Source organism: Nycticebus coucang, chromosome 8, assembly GCF_027406575.1.
Source record: "Nycticebus coucang isolate mNycCou1 chromosome 8, mNycCou1.pri, whole genome shotgun sequence".
Classification (NCBI taxonomy): Eukaryota; Metazoa; Chordata; class Mammalia; order Primates; family Lorisidae; genus Nycticebus; species Nycticebus coucang.
The window spans coordinates 88,100,302-88,118,768 of NC_069787.1; the positions used below are offsets into that span (position 1 = coordinate 88,100,302).

The following is an 18,467-nucleotide window of genomic DNA, read 5'->3' on the forward strand; positions in this document are numbered from 1 at the left end:
AGACTCTGTCTCTAAAACAAACAAACAACAACAACAACAACAAAAACCCAAAAGGAATTTGTTTTTTCATGGTCCTGTAGAATGAAAGTTCAAGAACGAGTGACAGTAGGGTTGGTGTCTGGGTGAGGGTGCGCCCCCAGAGTGGCAGGTGGCTGCCTCTCCCTGTGTGCTCACATGGCCTCTTCTTTGTGCATGCCAGCGGATGGGGGTAAGGAACTTGAGCCAACTCCACTGTTCTAATCCTATCAGAACCCCACCCATATGACTTCACGTAAAACTTAATTATTTTCTTATAGGCCCCAAATAGTCAAATAGTCTATGTGTCTCCAAATAGTCACACTGGGGCTTAGGGGTTTAGTCTGAATTGTAAAGACACGACATTCAGACTGTCACAATGTCCTTCTTTAATTTGGAAATACACTGAGGATGAGAATGGAGAAAAATATTATGGTAAAATAAATGTATATGCTGTTACTGTGAAAAGGTTTGATGATCTTTGAAGAGCCAACAAGAAGCCTGAACTGACTACACCTGAGTCATCTGATGCTGTGTGTAGGTTGTGACAAAAACTCAGATGACAATAAATGACTTGACGTTTAGAAGCAAGACAACTTCAGAACTCTAAAAACGATCACCAGACAAGGACAGCCAAGAGAAACAGGATCTTTTCAATATCTTTATTAAAATCTGTAACTTATTTAGAATATAACTTCAATTTCACAAGATCAAATGATGAATCATCAGAATACAAAGCCAAGCAACACTGCACAAGCACATACAATGCCTCTGTCTGCTCACGTCCTGTCGGTCAGTGTTAGTCTAGGGCCAAGCCCAACAACAGTGGAGCAGAGATACATGCTCTGCTCACAGCAGGGAGAAAGAGAGTGAATATTTGCTGAACATTAATATAAATGACCTCAGCCCCCTTTAAGAGCTGTCTGTGGTCCCCACCCAGTGACTTCCCATTTACTTCTTATTGGTTGTTTTTGCAAGGGAGATTGTGAAATATATAATTTTTTTTAGCTGAGTATTCTGCTGTCCTCTGAAATATAGTTTAGTGAATGAAGAAAAGGGAAAATATAAACTGATGTTAGTAGTCTCTACTGCTATGAGAATGAGAAGAGAAATTTCTCATTCATTATTCATGGATTCAACTAGTATTTTTGACAGTTTACCATGATGACAGTCCTGTTCTGGATGATGTAACTTACATGAACATATTACATGGTTGCAGGCATCCAGGGAGGCAGGCAGAACAGGGTTGATGGTCCTTACTTGTGGATGGGGATGATGCTTTACTGAGGACCCATGCTTTGTGAATGGTAGATTCAGTTTTGAACCTCAGTCTTCTATCTCCTTTCTTTATTTGGAAGCATTTACTGAGTAGCTACTTGGTGGGGACAGAAGGCCCAGAATGGTCTCTTCCTCCAGGGAGAGAAGAAAGGAGACATTATTTGCAAGAGTAGTTTCAGGGGACATGCTGTGTGGGTCTTCAGGATAGAGAGGATTGGTGGGGGATATATCAGCTTGAAAGTGGAGTGTGTCAAGAAAAGCCTTTAAGATAGAGGGAACCACACTTCAGAAGGTTCAGAAATGTGTAGAAGGCCTGCAGAGTCAATGAGCGGTCAGATCTTGATAGGCTCTGAAAGCTGTGCTGACAAATTTACATTTAATTCTGAGAGGTATACAGAACAGGCTGGTGGCAGGCACATGCTTAGATTTAGGTAGTGATGTGCAGGCTCGGTTAGGGGAACAAGAGTACAGCCTGAGAGACTCGTTTCTGAGGTACTGTGAGTGATGGCAAAAATTTGAGCCAAAGAAGTGGCAATGAGGAGAAAGATCCCAGAATCAGAATGACCATTTGGATACAGAAGCCAAGGAAGAGGGATTGTTTAGCTCAGCAGTTCTCAACCCTGACTGTGTTTAAAAAACATAAAGACTCAAGCCTTGGAAAGTTTGCTTCAGTAAGTCTGGGTTGGAGATAGACATGAAACCATATTAAAGAGTGGGCCAATTGGGTAGCTGCCTGGGGTACCAATTTGTAAGAGGCCCTAAAATGTCCTTAAGGCAAGTTGGAAATCTTCTAAGTGGTGAAAATAAAGATAGACTCCCTAGTAAAGTAGGAAGCACCCTCTGGGGAAAATAATAAAATATTCCTGTCTAGCCCCAGCCTGCCTCGGTTGAGTGTTTCCTACTTATGAGGTGCAGAGTGTAAAGTGAGGCCCACCTGGGGGCAGCCAGCTACCAATCAGCCCAGGTTCTGGCAGCAGTAATACATGAAACGCTGTTTCCTAGAAGGGAGAAGCTTACTGATTATCTCCACTTAAAACCCTTTAGTATAGCTTACAAAGAGTTGCCTTGTTCAGAAAAAAAAAAAAAAAAAAAATCAGAAGACGAAACTGAAGAAAGGAGTGTGCGATCTCATATAGATAGTCAGTGAAGGCCTCCCTGAAGAGGGAACACTTGGGCAAAGGCATGAAGGAGAAGAGGGAGCAAACCATGGGTCTGCCTAGGTCATTCAAGGCAGGGGGGTAGCAAGTGCAAAGGTCTTGAGGTTGGAGAGTGCCTGGAGTAAGCAAGGAGCAGTAGGGGGTGAGTGTGCCCTGGAGCACATGACTGAGAGAGAGAATGCAGGTGATGAAGCTAGAGGAGCAGTGAGGGCCAAAGCACAGGATTTACAGCTCCTTCTATGATGTGGCGTGTTCTTCTGAAGAAGTGACACCTCTGGGAGCTTCTGAGCAGAGTCATGACAAAACCTGATTTATCACTCTTAAGTGACTCTTCTCAAAAGTAATTTTATCTGGCTTGGTGCCTGTGGCTCAAGCGGCTAAGGCGCCAGCCACATACACCTGAGCTGGTGGGTTTGAATCCAGCCCGGGCCCTCCAAACAACAATGACAGCTGCAACCAAAAAATAGCCGGGCGTTGTGGCGAGTACCTGTAGTCCCAGCTACTTGGGAGGTGGAGGCAGGAGAATCGCTTGAGTCCAGGAGTTGGAGGTTGCTGTAGCTGTGATGCCACAGCACTCTACCCAGGGTGACAGCTTGAGGCACTGTCTCAAAAAGAAAAAAGAACAAAAAGTAATTTTATCCACTGATTAGGGCGGTCTAGGTTACACTATAGTAATAAACAATTCCCAAATCTTAGTGGTTTAACACAACCAACTTATCTTGCATTCGCTCTCGTATCCAGTGAGAGCTCCTGGTGGCTCTGCTCATGAGTCGCCCAGTGACACAGGCCAATGGGGGCTCTACCTCCACAGGTGTGTAAGAGCAGGCATTTGGATGATCACGCATGGGCTCTTACAGTTCCACCCAGAAGTGATGTCACTTCCATTCCCATCTTATTGGCCAAAACTAGTAACACAGTTGTTTCTAGTTTGGAGACACTATAAATAATGGTGCGGTGAACATTCTCACACATAGCTTTCATTGAACGTGGGTAGGCATTTCTCTCGGTTATGAGTCTACAAGTCATAACCGAGACTTGGGTTATGGGGCACATATGTATTTGTTAAATACTGCTAGACAACTTTCTCTTTCTTTTCTTGACATTTAGCAGCTAACACAGAATGTGATACATTATAGGTGACTGGCAAAAACGAAAAAAAGAAGAAAGGGCATGACATGGTTTGTTAAGTCATAGTATGGCTCTGTGGAGGAGGACGTTATCAGGGAAGTAAATGGTCATGTCTCAGATAATATGGACCAAGAGTCTGAATTATGACGTCAGAGCTGCAAGGAATCCTGTCAACTAGATGTTAGTGAAGAAAGGGTCGTTCGTTTTTCTAGGCAGACTTCTGTGAAGGTAGGTCCTTGGTGGGGTCACTGCACATCCAGGGTGAGTCCTCAGCTCAGTAGGTGCAGAGCTCAATTTTATCTGCATCCCCAGCGGTGGTCATTCTTTGAGTAGTGACTGTTCACACTGTATCTGGCTTATAGGTCAAGTGGCAATTGCTCATTTACAAATGGGATACCTACACTCACCATCTGCACACCTCCTAACTGAGCAGAGTACCAGGTGAACAAAAGGACGCTGAGCTTGGGAGTCTGACCTCAGGATGGAGGGTTTCAACTCTTTGTTCTTGAGTGACAGTTCCCCAGGCAAGGCCAGAGCCTGCAGCAACTTTTCCCACGTGTATCCCAGGAGTCCGCTGAGCTGCTTCCAGCAAGCCTGGGAAACATTGGGTTACTGAGGGACACAAGTCTCAAACAGGCCCCAGGTGGAGATCAGGGGGCTGGTTGAAGGCCTTCCAACTGTCAGTAATGGGTCCAGCCCCGATTCCAGGGCTGTAGACTCTAAGCCCAGGACTCTCCAGCAAGGAGCGTGCATACTCCCCGGTCCTGCCTCCACTGTGCCACTGTCAGCAGGGGTGAATCAGGGGACACCAAGGCACTGTTTGTGCATCCCAAGCGGAGAGGTGGGAATCGGACCCTGGCTCCAGCGACTTTAACAGTGATTAGTTCTCAAGGAGAAAACCTGTGCATTGTTAATAACTTTAAGCGGTCAACAGATCTTCCTTCCAAACCACCCGCAGGAACTGAGCTCGAACGAAATGAATAGGGGCCAATAAAAAAAGGACTTGTCTTTCTGAGGCTGTGTAGGGAGGACGGCAGTTTTGGCGACCTTAAGCCATACGGTCGGGTTGCAGCGAGCTAACTGAGCAGCACCCCACACACCTCAGAGGCGGGATGGGCCGCGCGACTTGGCCCTACCCGGCGCCCCTTGCCGCACAGCCTTCCGCATCACCCGGCGGGCGGGGCGGGCGGGGCCCTTGGGTTCCTGGCACCTGGGCCCTTGCTGCACTCGGCTGCGGCTGGCCGAGCCCCCGGCAGGGCTTTTATTATGAAAGGCGCTCCTCCTCCCGCACTTTCGGGGAAATGGGGAGGTTGGGCCGGGACGTACGGCTGGGACTTTGCAAACTCTGCAAACGCCTGCAGCAGATCCCAGAGGCTCGCATATCCCCACATATCCCTCGTGTGTTTCCCACCCGCGGAGCATCGCAGCGTCCATCACTCGCTCGGCAGTCGGCGCAGGGCTGCTCGGCGACAGAGGTGTGGCCCTTCAGTCAGGGAGACCCGGCCGAGCCCCAGGGCAGCAGTGCATCCTCAGGAGCCCGGCTAGCCACGGCTCCAGGGGCGGCCCGGGGTCGCGGAGATGACTCTGCGAGCCCACTGAGCGGTCCCGCCGGGGGTCCAGCCGAGCCACCGCGGAGGACATGGTAGGAATTGCGGGAGGGAGCGGCCGGTGGGGTGGTCACCCGGACAGGTGGCCGCGAGCAGTGCACACAGGCTCTGGATGCGCGAAACCTGCCGGCCTTCCTGGGTTGGAGTTGCTCCCCCAAAGTTAGGTGGGGCAGCGGCGGCTTTCATTTCTGCACCAGAACTGGGGGCGATCAGCTTTACTGCCTCCCTTGGCTAGGAGGACTGTGATAAGGCACTTTCCATTACCCACGCGCGCGCCTTGGCTGAGCCGCAACCCAGGCGCTCGGCTGCGCACACTTCATGCAATGCACCGGCAGGTAGAGGGGAGGATTCTGTGGGGCACCCAAGGCAGCCTTGGATGAGGGAGATGGCTTTGAAGTCACCTTTATCCTCTCCAAAATGCATGTGAAGTTTGTGCTATCTTTTATACTTTAGCTATGTATTAATATTAAAAAATAGCGTCCTATGTATATTACAATTAAGTTAAATCGGCTCCGGCAAAGTTTCAGGCCCCATCCTCCTCCATAGGGCAGATGTGGGGACACTGGTCTTGCTGGGGATGTCGTTGATGAAGCTAAGGACGTGTGGACGTGGCCCTTCCGTTGATAAACCTCACAGATACTAACAGGCAGAAAAAATAAACCCTTTGAACATGTGGCCACTGCAGCTTAGCTAAAGCACCTGTAACCCTGAAGGGGCGTCTCTCGGGCCTGGTGGGGGCTCTGCTGCTCCTCATCCCCTGGGCAGAAAACCCCTGCAGCCCCACCCCGCTCTGCTGTCCTGCTTCCAAGTCCTCCCGGCTTCTTCTTTCCTGCCTCCAGGCTCACAGAGGGCAGACTAGAGCCCACTGGAGATGCTTCTGGGGGAGTTTAGAAGGCAGGGTAGCTACTCCCCTGTAGGATGTAGTAGGGTCTCTGTGAAACAGCTTCCTGTGTGCAAGGGGGTCCTGGCAGGTGTCCAGACCAGAGGTAGGGCTGGTCACAGGAGCTGGGGGCTCAAGGAAGTTCCCTTTAAGGGTAGGTTGTATGGTGTGTCACCTTTCCCTCATTACACCGTCCACCCAGTCCTCATAGGTCTTTTCCTCAAAGCTCCTAAGGGAGCGTGATCAAAAATCAAGAACCCGAAAAGTATGGGAGATTTTTTTTACTAAAAGAGTGTTGCCAGAAGAATGGGGGTTGGGGCAATTCACTGTGAGGGGCACTGGCGGTGTGCTGGAGTTTCCTGGCTCTAGACGTGGCTGTGGCAGCGTGCACAGAGGGGAGAGGTACCTGCCTTCTGCTCATCCATGTGCTTGCTCCCCTGCTGGTGTGAGTTTCCTGTTCTGTGAGCCAGTGCAGCCTCTTGGCTTCATTTCCCTGGTCTGGGACCGGTTGTGTTAGGAACAGGACTTGAGTCAACACCTCATCAAGTCAGGGTTCACTTGCCAGAGAGAGGGACCCGATGGGCATCCTTGAGCAATGAAGTGGCTTTGGAGATCTGAAGGATCAATTTTGCTTCTCTCTCTGAATGAAGGGTCTTGTGTTCCAGAGGACTAGGGGACCCATGGGACAGCCTGGCTCTGGCCAGAAACAGCATGGGAGGAGACAGCTGATAATCCTTTGGGGGCCTTAGTTTCCTCCTCTGTAAAGTGAAAGATTGGGCCAGATGCCTTGTGAGATGCCAGTTAGCTCCAAAAATGAGTCATATGTGAATAATTCTGAGGCTGGACCTTCACTTTGGTGTCCAGCTATAGTTAGCATAGACTACTAAAAATCTGTGAGGGTGTAGTTCTCAGACCTGGGTTCCACTGCTCCCTAGGCCAAATCCAGGTGGGACCATTCTGAAGGATTTTTCTTTTAGGCTCCACAGGTGATCCCAATACACAGAGAACCACAGGGCTGGGAACCTAAGGGAATAGGGAAGACAGGGATTGAAAGCTGCACTTTCCAAGATAGCCCTATATTATATCTGTAGAGTCATCATTCCTTGAGGCAGTCTTAAAATAGGTTTGGGAAAAGATATATGCAATGTTCCCCTCTTGCAGGGTCCTACCATAGAGCAACCTCTTTTTCTATGTTCATTGAACAGAGATGCAAAACTTGCCTAACTTGTTTGAATATGATATCCTTTATCCAGTGTAAATTCCTTTACACAGTCGTATTACTGATCCAAGGTACACCGGATGGGAAACTCTGGGTTAGAAATATGAAACCCAAAGTCTAGAATCCTTAAGTGTCTTTTTGGAAAAAAGAAAAAGGACATTAAGCTATAGGAACATTTTTGATGATACTAAGGGAGCGTGAGTTATTGCCAAGGCTTGGTGTGTATATTTCTAAAACTAAGACGGGGCCACTGGTCACTTCCTTTCATTGCAACAATGGTTAGAGGCTTGATATTTGCCAAGGACTTGGAACTTCAATGAAAAATATTGATAGAAAAAGTTAAAATTATTACTGCTAACTTGAAAAAATTTTTCTCTCCTGATATTTTGGGGGAAAATATGTACATACAACTTGTATATAGATACTACAATTATCATTTTGGCATATTTTTTATTCTCTTTGAGTATTATTTTAAAGAGTTGGAATTATAGTGACTGTGCAGCGTTGCAATCTGATTCGTTTTACTTCAGGTTATATCAAGCATGTTTCCATGTTTACATCTGTAGAAAAATCTTCATACCCATACATTCACTGTTCAGTGCCATGATTTTGATAATCATCTCCCTATCTGTAGACATTTAGCTCATTTTTAGTTTGGAGCTGTTTTCAGTGGCATGTGGCCAGCTTCTGAGTATCTGTGGACAGGGAGATCTGAGTGTTCAGCCTAGTGGGAATCAGACAAACGCACAAGAACAAGGTGCTTCAGTCTCTTTCTCTATCAAAGCTTTTACTGTAACCACCCTCCAGGGCTCAGAGAGTGTGTTGTGTGGGGAGGTTCCTCCTGTCTGCCTTGGCTGTGAGCCGTGGCCATGTTATCATGCAGGCAGTGGTGGGGCAGGGGGCCAGGAGAGCCCCCATGTGGGTCAGTCCTGCTCAGAATAAACAAGAGCTAAAAATCCCTGGATGTTAAGCCTCAGAGTGGAAGGAGCTGAGGCCAGAGAAGGGCTGTGACCTCCTCATTGTCACTTAGAGATGGACTTGCGGGAACTGGTGTGGCTGGAGGCGGCAGAGGAAAGGCACAGTGTCAGACATCAGAATGGGGTTTGTGCTGGGCCCATCTGGGGCTGTAGGTGAGCACTCTGTTGCTGTGAACCTTGGCCCTTCTTCTGTAAAAGGGGTTGTTACGAGGAGCAAATGGAATCATGAAGGGAAAGCACTTATTCCAAAGGTGCTATAGGAGTGTGGTTTTTATGGTAGATGCACACGCACACACACAGAGGTTTGTTTTTTCTGGGGACCTAAAACAAATGGTGAGGAAGACACATGCTTTTCATTCAATACTAGGCAAGGGGACGCTTCTGGGACTCTTCTCTAAGTATCGATCAAGTAGAAACAGATTTTATCCTAAAATAGTTTCCTTGCTTCTCTAAGTCTCTCTTCTCACTGGGAAGGAAAAAACCCTGTAGAAGAAAACCAATTGTCTCCCTGACTCCTTGCAGAACACTGTTGCTTGTATGAAAATGTAACACCATGGGCTGCCGAGATGCAATGCTGGGGTAAATCCCCCTGCCCAGACAGCATCTCCAAAGTTCTCAGGCTCAGCTGAAGAAGGGATTAAACCAGTTGTGGAATCAGAACAGGGAAATTTGAAATCTGGCCTGAGGAGCCTGGGGGGAATTTGATACCCTCTTTCTCCTGGGAACCTTTCTTATCTGCAGCCCTTGCTTCATATTTGACCCAGGCTTTGGGCATGGATGGGCAGGGAGCAGAAGGTTTTAAACCATCAACGTGATCAACCAGACTAAGGGGGGTTGGGGAGAGGCAAGTTGCCCAAAAAACAGTGGTGGGGACAAGGACAGGAATAGGCCTCACAGAGAGATTAATTCCTTAGTTGTTTCAGAAGCCAGTGAGAGAACATGCTTGAGGTGGGCCTCAAAGATGCTGGGAGCCCCTCAGAACAGGCCTGGGCGGTCCAGCCCCCACCCCTAGCCAAGGTACCATTGTGGGCACAGGGTATATCACTTTTCATTGAGGCTTGGTTGCTGGGACTGACCTGGGACTGTCTTTGCTTGGATCATCTTTTAATGTGCCTGCCACAGTGTTTTCCTCTGGGGATTTTGGGGTAGGGTCCCGGCATCAGCTGGATCTGCACAGGCCTGGGCATGAGGGTGGGAGCAATGGTTGTGGGGAGCCCCCAGGTGCTCATCTCTGTGTGGAATCCATATCCCCCCACTCTTTCTCTCTCCTGGGAGTTGCTTGGATCTTCCCCTGTTCCCCAGAGCCCAGCCTGGTGGCTCCAGAACTGCTTGCTGAGTGAAAAATATGGGGTGTGTTGTAGGAACCCAGGCTTGGAGGGGAGAGAGTGGAAAGGAAGCAGGGGAAGATGTGGAAGATGAGGAAACAGCAGGGACCTCCCTCTGATTCTCAAGGAAAAGGTGTCTTCTGGGGCAGGAGCTGAGTTTTACGCCCAAGTGGCTTTGAAATTCCTGAATGGCATATTAAGAAGGCAAGAAAGGGGAATTAACAATTTATGTATAAGTATGTGTTAATGCTGCCTTCCTCTCCCTGCCACTTTGGCATTCATTCATTCATTCACAAAATGCTTGATTTAAACCAGACATTGTGTAAGGCAGAAAATACAAAAATAAAAAACACATCCCCTGACCCCGGGGAATATGCAATCTAATAAAGCTGCGTGTGTGTGTTTGTGTGTGTGCACATGTGCTTGTGTGTATGTATGTGGGGCCACGGGAGAGGAAAGCACAGAGAAATATTGCAGTCCTGTGAGCCGAATGTTCTGATGAGGATGCAGAGAAAGGACTGGTCCAGGGAGTGGTCTAAGGAGTGAGGGGAGCACAGGGCGGCTCCAGGACCAGGAGTATCTGAGGAAGACCTGGATTTCCTCAAGTGTTAGAATAGTTAAAAAGAGAAATAAAACATTCTGACAACAGCAAGTGATGGCCAGGTTGCAGAGCAACTGGAACGCTCGTCTGTGAAAGATGGAAGAACAGCAATATAGCCACACTGAAAAACTTTGTCAGTTTTCTAATAAAGTTAAACATACACTTACCCCATAGCCCTGCAATCCATTCTTATGTATTTATGCAAGAGAAATGGAAACACGTGTCTACCCAAAAATCTGGGTGCAAATATTTTTAATAACTTTATTTGTAATTGATCCAAACTGGAAACAATCCAAATGTCCCCTCAATTGTAGACGAGATAAACAAACTGTGGCATATCCATGTCATGGACTACTCCTCAGGATTAAAAAAGAACAAATTATTGATCCATGCAACAACACAGATGACTCTCAAAGGCATTTTGCTGAGTGGAAGACATCAATCTTAAAAGGTTACACTCTGGGCGGCGCCTGTGGCTTAAGGAGTAGGGCGCTGGTCCCATATGCTGGAGGTGGTGGGTTCAAACCTAGCCCCAGCCAAAAAAACAAAAAAAAACAAAAAAGGTTACACTCTGTGGGATTCCATTTATATGACATTCTAGAAAGGGTAAAACTGTAGGGATGGAGAGCAGCACAGTGGTTGCAGGGTTTAGGGAGGGGAGGCTGCGATTACAAAGGGGAAGCACAAAGGTTTTTGGAGTGGTGGGACTGTTGTGTCCTGATTGTGGTGAATCTGTTCATGTGTTAAAACTCATAGAACTGTACATAAAAAATTCCAGTTTTACTATATGTAAATTAAAAAAATAATATAACAAAAAGAAGAGGGAAAGGCATTCTAGCAGAAGGAACAGTGTGTACAAAGTCCCTGGAGGCAAAAAGGAACTGTTAAAAGTTGGTTGGGGGGCGGTGCCTGTGGCTCAAGGAGTAGGGTGCCAGCCCCATATACCGGGGGTGGTGGGTTCAAGGCCAGCCACGCCAAAACTGCAAAACAAACAAATAAACAAACAAAAGTTGGTTGGGAGGGGTCTGGGCCAGGATAGCCAGGGGAACCCCTGGGAAATGACACTGGGGCAGAGCATGTGTTATTGTCTTCAGGGCAGAGAGGGGCTTTTGAGCTTGGAGAGGTGGATTCATGTGCATTTGAGAGATCTGTCCTGGGGTCTAGGAGGAAGAGCCTAGGGAGGTGGAGCGGAGTGTCTGGGGGTGACCCAGGTGGGCAGGATGGAGTTCTGGGCCCTTTAGCTGCCTGGGAAGAGCAGGCAGGAGGGGCCTCCAGTCCTTGGTGACCTCAAATGTGGAGCCTGAGTGACTCTAGTTTTCTTGTTCAGGCGTCTGGGTATCCAGGTCTCTGTGTGCCTTCCTCTTCTCTTCATTTTTTTTTTTTTTTTTTCAGAGACAGAGTCTTACTTTATCACCCTCTGTAGAGTGCTCTGGCATCACAGCTCACAGCAACCTCCAGCTCTTGGGCTTAGGCGATTCTCTTGCCTCAGTCTCCTGAGTAGCTGGGACTTCTCTTCATTTTTATTTATCTTTTGGTGTCTTTTTGCTAGTTATGCTTTAAAATGCTCATGATATAGAAGTAATTTATTTTAAAATGACACTAATTATTTTCATTTTGTAGAACAGGTTATTTTGTTATATTCTTAGGAGCAATGGTGAAATGTTTGCTATTTCTCCCTTAATCCTCTTAATTGGTTTTGCACATAATGCCTTTATAATCGTGAAGTATGATAAAGGTAATTCCCATAATAAATGAGTCCATGTTATTTATGTCACCTGGGCTGCCTTGCCTGTGGTCCCTGTTGCCCCTCACCAGCCAGAGCAGCCACGGGCCCCACTGGAGGGTGGCCAAGGCCTGCAGCTGCTGCATCCCTCCTAGCCTGGCTCCTCCGCCTGCCTTGGGCTTGGGTTTCTGCTAAGTGGCCGCAGGAATGGGCTGCATCACATGCTGTTTACTTGTGGGCACTTTTTGTTTGGCTTTTGAGGGTATTTGTTTGCAAGGAGCAAACAGCCTCTTCTAGGACTGTCTGGAGAACTCAAATCCTCCCAACTTGACTGGGATGGCAGGTTCATGGTTCTGTGTTAGGAGGAATTTTTCCAGGAATGCTATCAGCCAAAGAGCTCATCAGAGAAAGCAGAGGGGATAAGACTAGAAGAGAGAAAGGGAGAGAAAAAAAGAAGAATCAGAGCCAGAGGCGTAGTATGTGTGCGAGGTGAGGAGAGTAAGGTGCAGACACAAAGGAGGCCATCTCCCGAGGGCCTGTCACCCATGGGTACAGTGCAAGACAGGCAGGGGCTCCTTGCAGCCTGAGAGTCTGCCACGTGTGTGGGGGGAGGGGCACAGCGTGGGCTGGCTCTTCTGAGCTGGGTTCCATCAGTGGTGATTCCTGCTGGTCTGGGTGGCACAGCTTCATGCCCCCAGAGCTGTCCTGGTATCAGCCCTGTGCTCCTACTGGGGAAGCTTTAGCAAACAGTAGGACAAACCTGACTTTGTCCCACTGGCTGGTCTTGTCTCTGCCCTGACTGTTTTTGCACCAATGCTGTGACGTAACATTTAATATACCGGGCACTAGGAAATTCTTAAGATAATCTGGCAAGGATTTTAAAAGTTACTTAAGTACTTTTAAATGCTTGGTGACATTTTTGAGGCAGAAAAAGCCAGATACAGTCAAATCTGTAATGTCAGAAGGCCGTAATTTCAAAATGTACAGGGTCTACAACCCTTTTTATCCTTTTCACCAAAGGAGATAAACAAACTCCAGCCCAGGGATAATGTGATAACCTTTCCCAGCAAGGAGAAGGAAAGATGGAAAGGGGGTTGGGGAGCACGGAGCCTGTTTCCTCCCAACACATTCCATGCATGGGGCGTGTCTCACATTCACTTTCTGTCTCCTGGTCTGTGCAATCTCTTCCTTTTAGGTCTCCCATTCTGTCCATCTGGACTCCCCTTTTAGGGTTCAGAATGCTGTGGACCTTTCTTTTTGGCAAATGTTGACATAGGATTCTTCTTTTGAGACAGAGTTTCACTTTGTCACCCCTAGTAGAGTGCTATGGTGGCATAGCTCACAGCAACCTCAAACTCTTGGGCTCAAGTGATCCTCTTGCCTCAACCTCCCTAGTAGCTGGGACTATAGGTGCCCAACACAGTGCCTGGCTATTTTTAGAGATAGAGTCTCACTCTTGTTCAAGCTGATCTCAAACTCCTAAGCTCAGGTGATCCACCCACCTCAGCCTCCCGGAGTGCTAGGATTATAGGTGTGAGCCACCTCGTCTGGCTTTGACGTAGGATTCTGAGAAATTTGTTCTTTTAAATATTGTTGCTGCTTCTCTTCCTGACCTAATTATAGAGAAAATTTTCACTGGTTTTTATTTTGGGCCTGATAGTGTTCTAAAATGCTCTGATAGCTCCTGCTCTCTTTTTTAATTATAAGAATGATACCGGCTTATTGTGGAAAACCCCACCTGCTTTTGCATCTCTTTGGAGGTGTCCCTGCCTCAGAGCTGAGGCATAGTCAGCTGCACCTGCTGGGAGGTCGGCATGGTCAAGGCCCGCCTGCATTTGCCCTTGGAGGTAAACTATCCACCAACTTCTCCGGGTGCTGCTCACTGGCTATTCCTGGCAGCAGTGGTTGTCTGTCTATGGCAGAGGGAAGCAGGATAAAGGGAACCCAAATTTACTAAGTTTAGTTATCAGACAGGAACCTGCCTGTCATGTGCCCAGGCACCCTGTCAGCACTGGGGTGAGGAGTTCCCAGGCTGGGGAGCATGGGTGCAGACCTACTCCATGACTGGTGTATTATCAGTGTTCCAGGTGTGATGTTCTGTGTCCCAGGCATGCTGTACCATGGGTCAGGCGTATTGTTCTGACAACTAGATATGACTCCTTCTTTTATGAGTGAGGAAGCTCAGACTCAGAGCCACCTACTGCCTTGCCTGAGGTCTTGTGGCTGAGAAATGGTCGAATCAGGAGCTAGACCCAAACCTGAATAAGACCAGCCTTGTAATCTGGGACCAAGGGGAGAGATGAACACATATGTAAGTGGTGGGAGTGGTTGGCTCACTCTTTTTACTCCAGCCAGTTGGGAGGAGGTTGTGAACACCTAGAAGAATGCCTAAAGTGCTTTGATCATGTTGATGTGGGGTGGGGGCCAGGCCAGCTATTCACGCCATCTACACAGAGTCACACAGACACAGTTCTACATGCTCACTCACACACATTATTCCCACGCTCACATACTATTGACCAACTACAGACACCTCCACTTGCTCACACAGTGACATGCTCACACACCCTCACACACTTGCACTCACACACAGCAGCTGCCAAGGTGCCATCTGGGTTCCCAGCAGCCTACTCTGAAGCAGGGGTGTTTGGCAGGTGGAACATCTGGAGCCAGCCTCAAGCTGCGTCCAGGCCGTGGTGGGGGTGCCGGGGTCATGCTGCCTAGGTGCTGGTGCCCAGGGGAGGTGGAAGCTGCAAGGCAGCTTGAGGGCTGGAGGCTAGGATGGCCAGCGAATGGCCTTTTGGACGTCTATGCTGACGTTGGAGGTGGGTGGGCAGGACACGCAGGCCTCTTTCTCCAGGACAGAGTGGTTCTGTTGTCTGTGCACACAGAGGCTCAGTGTGTGGCTCCTGAGGACCTAGATCCCAGCTCAGGGACTGGCCACCAGCAGGGCTGCTTCCTGGACAGCAAGGATCCTTGCTCCCAGCCTGCCTGTGCCTGGCTACTGTCTGAAGGCCGCGATCCGAGTCTGCTCTTAAAGTCAGTCACCACCTTCTGACCCATCCCACCCCCGCTCTCCTGGCGCCCAAGATCCTTTTGCAACTACAAAGATGCTATTATACCCCTTTCTTTCAGAACACTCTGCCTTGAAACTTTAGTTAAAATCCTTTCATCTCCCTTTAGGCTGACTGGGCAGGGGCACCTGCACGGTCACTTCTCCAGGAGTCAGGAGAGACCCCTGGCTCCTTGATCATGCTCACTTATCTCCCTGGCAGTGGCCCAGGGTGACTGGGTTTAGACCGTAATGGTCATACTAACTTGCTTGGTGCAGTCTTAAAGCATGAAGATTTTAGAGGGTGAGTTCTAATGAGAACTGAGCAACCAGCCAACAGGGAGGGGGAGAGAAGGGAGTAAGGGCAGGCTGGAGCTCTGTGTCAAATCCTGCTCACCATTTTGGGTAAGTCAGTGAGCCTTTTGACTCAGTGAACTGAGTCACAGCCTCAGTTTCCCTGAAAAGTAAGAGGGCCCCCTTGAAGGGATGTATGTTTGGTGCTATAACGGGACATAAAGCACCTCCTACCATCGTCAGCACACAGTAAGTGCTCAGTTAACGGGAGCTGGGATTACTCTGTCCTCAGACAATAGACAGGGCTGGAGATGCAGCAGGGCCTGGGCTTCTGGGTCCTTCAACAGGAGTCTGCAGTGCGTCAAGCGTTGCAGGAGTGGGGAAGGGCTGGACTCTAGCTTCCACACAGATGCTGGAGGTAGGGATGTGTGCTGTAAGGGGACTGCCTTTATATCGGTATATCGGCCCTGTGGATCCATTCCTCTGACAGTGAATTAGAGAAAGCTGGAGTCAGAGGAAAAGGAAAGGTGTGCCTAGACCAAGAGTTCTTACTTGGTGTCCATGTATAGATTTTAGGGTAGCTCTAAACTTGGTTAAAGAAAGTTAACATTGTTATTTTCACTGATCTCTAACTGAAATTCAGTCTTTCTTCAATCATGAATGTAGGCACTACCCACAGTAGTGTTAGTAGGACCTGTGACTTTGTTACCAAGAGAAGTCATATTTATCTTACATCATGCCAGTGGATAAATGTACTTTGAAATATGGTCTTTACTCATCGCTACTTTAAAAATGTAGTTGTATTTTTTGAGACTTTGGAAAACAAAAAAATAAGAAGTTAATTGATGACTCCATACTGAACCTCAGAGTCAAAGCATTCTATAATAGACATACTCTTATTTGACAATGTGAATGTTACTTTCTTTGCATTACTATTATTATTATTGCTTAATACTTTGTTGCAGCAATCATCTGATTTCTTTTCTGAATGTATTTATCTTCGTTCGTTCGTTCTTTACGAGGTTTTCGTTTCTATTCCTTATCTTAAACATTGTTATTGTAAAATTTAAGCTTTTTTAATTTTGTGAAGGCAAAAAGTGGAAACCTAATAAACACACATATATGTAAAAAAAAAAAAAAAAAAAAGAGAGAGAGAGAGAGCCCCCATTCTGGAAGTCTGATACAGTTTGCTGCCCGGGACCAGGCTGAGAGAGCATGTTGTAGATGAGTAGAGTGTTTTCATTGTGTCTTGAGCACAGAGACCTGGTCCTCCTCTCTGACTCTGAGGGCATCTGTGTGACATCACCAGGCGCCACCCACTGTCTTTGGTCTGGGGACGTGGCTTTCTCCCTAATTTCTATAAGGCAGTAACTCCAATGCCCCAGTACATATCATATCCGCTCACAGCGCCCAGCACAAGTTAGAGGCAGAGGATGTGGCAACAAATGTTTTGGTCAGCTGGTGGCCTCCTAAATCTCTCTGGAGTTGTCTAACAGAATTTTCTAAGATGATGGGATGTTCTATCCCATGCTGTTCAACATGGTCGCCACTACTCACGGGTGGCAAGTGAGTACTTGAAATGTGGCAAATGCAACCAGGAATGGAAAATTTTAATTTAATTAAGCCATATGTAAATAGTCACATGTGGCTAGTGGCTCTCATATTGGTCAATGTTGCCCTGGACCGAGAGATACAAACTGAAGTGGGGTGGAGCCCAGGCTGCTGGCTGGCATAAGTGATTGGAGGGGCTGAGTGAGTGAGAACAAATCTGCCTGCATTTTGTTTTCTCAAGTTTAATTGAGCTGTGGTCAGAGGAGTGTTCATTTTCTGTAAGAAAAACAGTAAAGCACAGGAGATGCCAGAAGTGCCTGTTAGAGACAATAGGGAGTGGTGGGGCCTGTGGTGAATTCGGGGAGCATGTCATTGAGAGGGAGCCACACTCAGACAGGCCTGAAGCATGACTAGAGCCTCCCTCTTTGCAAAGAAATCCAGAATCTGAATTTTTGTATAAAATAATCCTGGATTTTAAACACTGGCTCAAATTTATTTAAAATACTTCAGGCCAAACAGAATACATCTGTAGGCCAGATTTGGCCTGTGGATCTCAGTTTATAAACTCTCCTCCAGATCTAACTCTGTATGAGTCCACACCTGGTGACTGGGTGGATTCAAGGCAAAGAATAAGGGGGATTATGTCCTGATTGGCTCAGCCTCCCCGGTTGTCATGAGTTTGGTCAGAGTGGGGAGAAATATGTCTAGGAAGTCACAAACCCGCCCCTGTTCCCTTCTCTGGGGCCATCTTGGCCTCTGAGCAGCCAGAGAGTACAAATCTCTGGAAGACTGGAAAGGAATAACCCAGAAAGAAACTTGCTTAATTTTTTCAGCAGCAATCCCCACCCCCTCCTGGCCCAACCCTACTCCCAGGTCTGAGAGAAAAATGTGTGGCTGTTGATACAAAGGCAGACAGAGAAAATTTCCAACAAATGACAGGGTCTCCAAAATTCCATCTGGCCTGCGGTGTTCCCACACTGGTGCTCTTGAGAGCTGGAACAAAATGCTAATTCAGCTGTGGATGTGGGGAGGGCTCTAGGAGCCAGCAGGGCTGCACGGCCCCCAACCAACGTATAATCAATGCAGACACTGGAGCACAGCAACCAGCCAGCAGGGAGGGGGAGATGAGGGAGCCGAAGAGCTAACACTCCCAATTGCAGGGCATTTGTTCTCAGCACCAGTCCCAGCATCCCTGCCTTGGAGGTGATCCCACGGCATTGCTGTTATCCTGGTAATGGCAACAATACTAATGACCCAGCTTAAGTGCAAGTCCGACTCTGTTCTTAATGCTTTACCTACAACACCACATGCGACTCTCATGGTCCTTAGAAGAGGGATTTTATTTTTATGAATGACAAGTCACATTCTTTTCTCACCAGAATGTTACCACCATTTTTGGACTTTTGTCTGTTTAGTTTGTGATGTATCTTTTCTGCCTGGGACAGTGCTTGGCTCAGGAGATTTCTGCTCAGTGAATTAATGAAAGGACCACCCCATAGGAGAGGTGCTATCCTCAGTGTATGGATGAAGAAATTGAGGCCCAAGGTCACACAGCAAAGATCCTGTGGAGCTGGAATCAACACCTAGGCAGCCTGGCTCCAAACCAGGTGTTGTTAACAGCTGGACGAGGCCGAGTATGGCAGGAGACCCCGGAGACCTT

The 18,467-nt window shown here is 47.8% G+C and overlaps 1 protein-coding gene across 1 annotated transcript in view; it reads left to right on the top strand.

Annotated features, from left to right (window-relative positions):
• Window positions 1–4,944: 4,944 nt before the first annotated feature.
• The window catches only part of GASK1A (golgi associated kinase 1A), an 87,822-nt gene continuing 74,299 nt past the window's right edge, over window positions 4,945–18,467 (top strand). Inside the window, exon 1 of the mRNA XM_053599772.1 lies at window positions 4,945–5,220. Coding sequence (XP_053455747.1) covers window positions 5,218–5,220 — 3 coding nt within the window. The 5' untranslated portion in view covers window positions 4,945–5,217. The remainder of the gene's footprint in view (window positions 5,221–18,467) is intronic.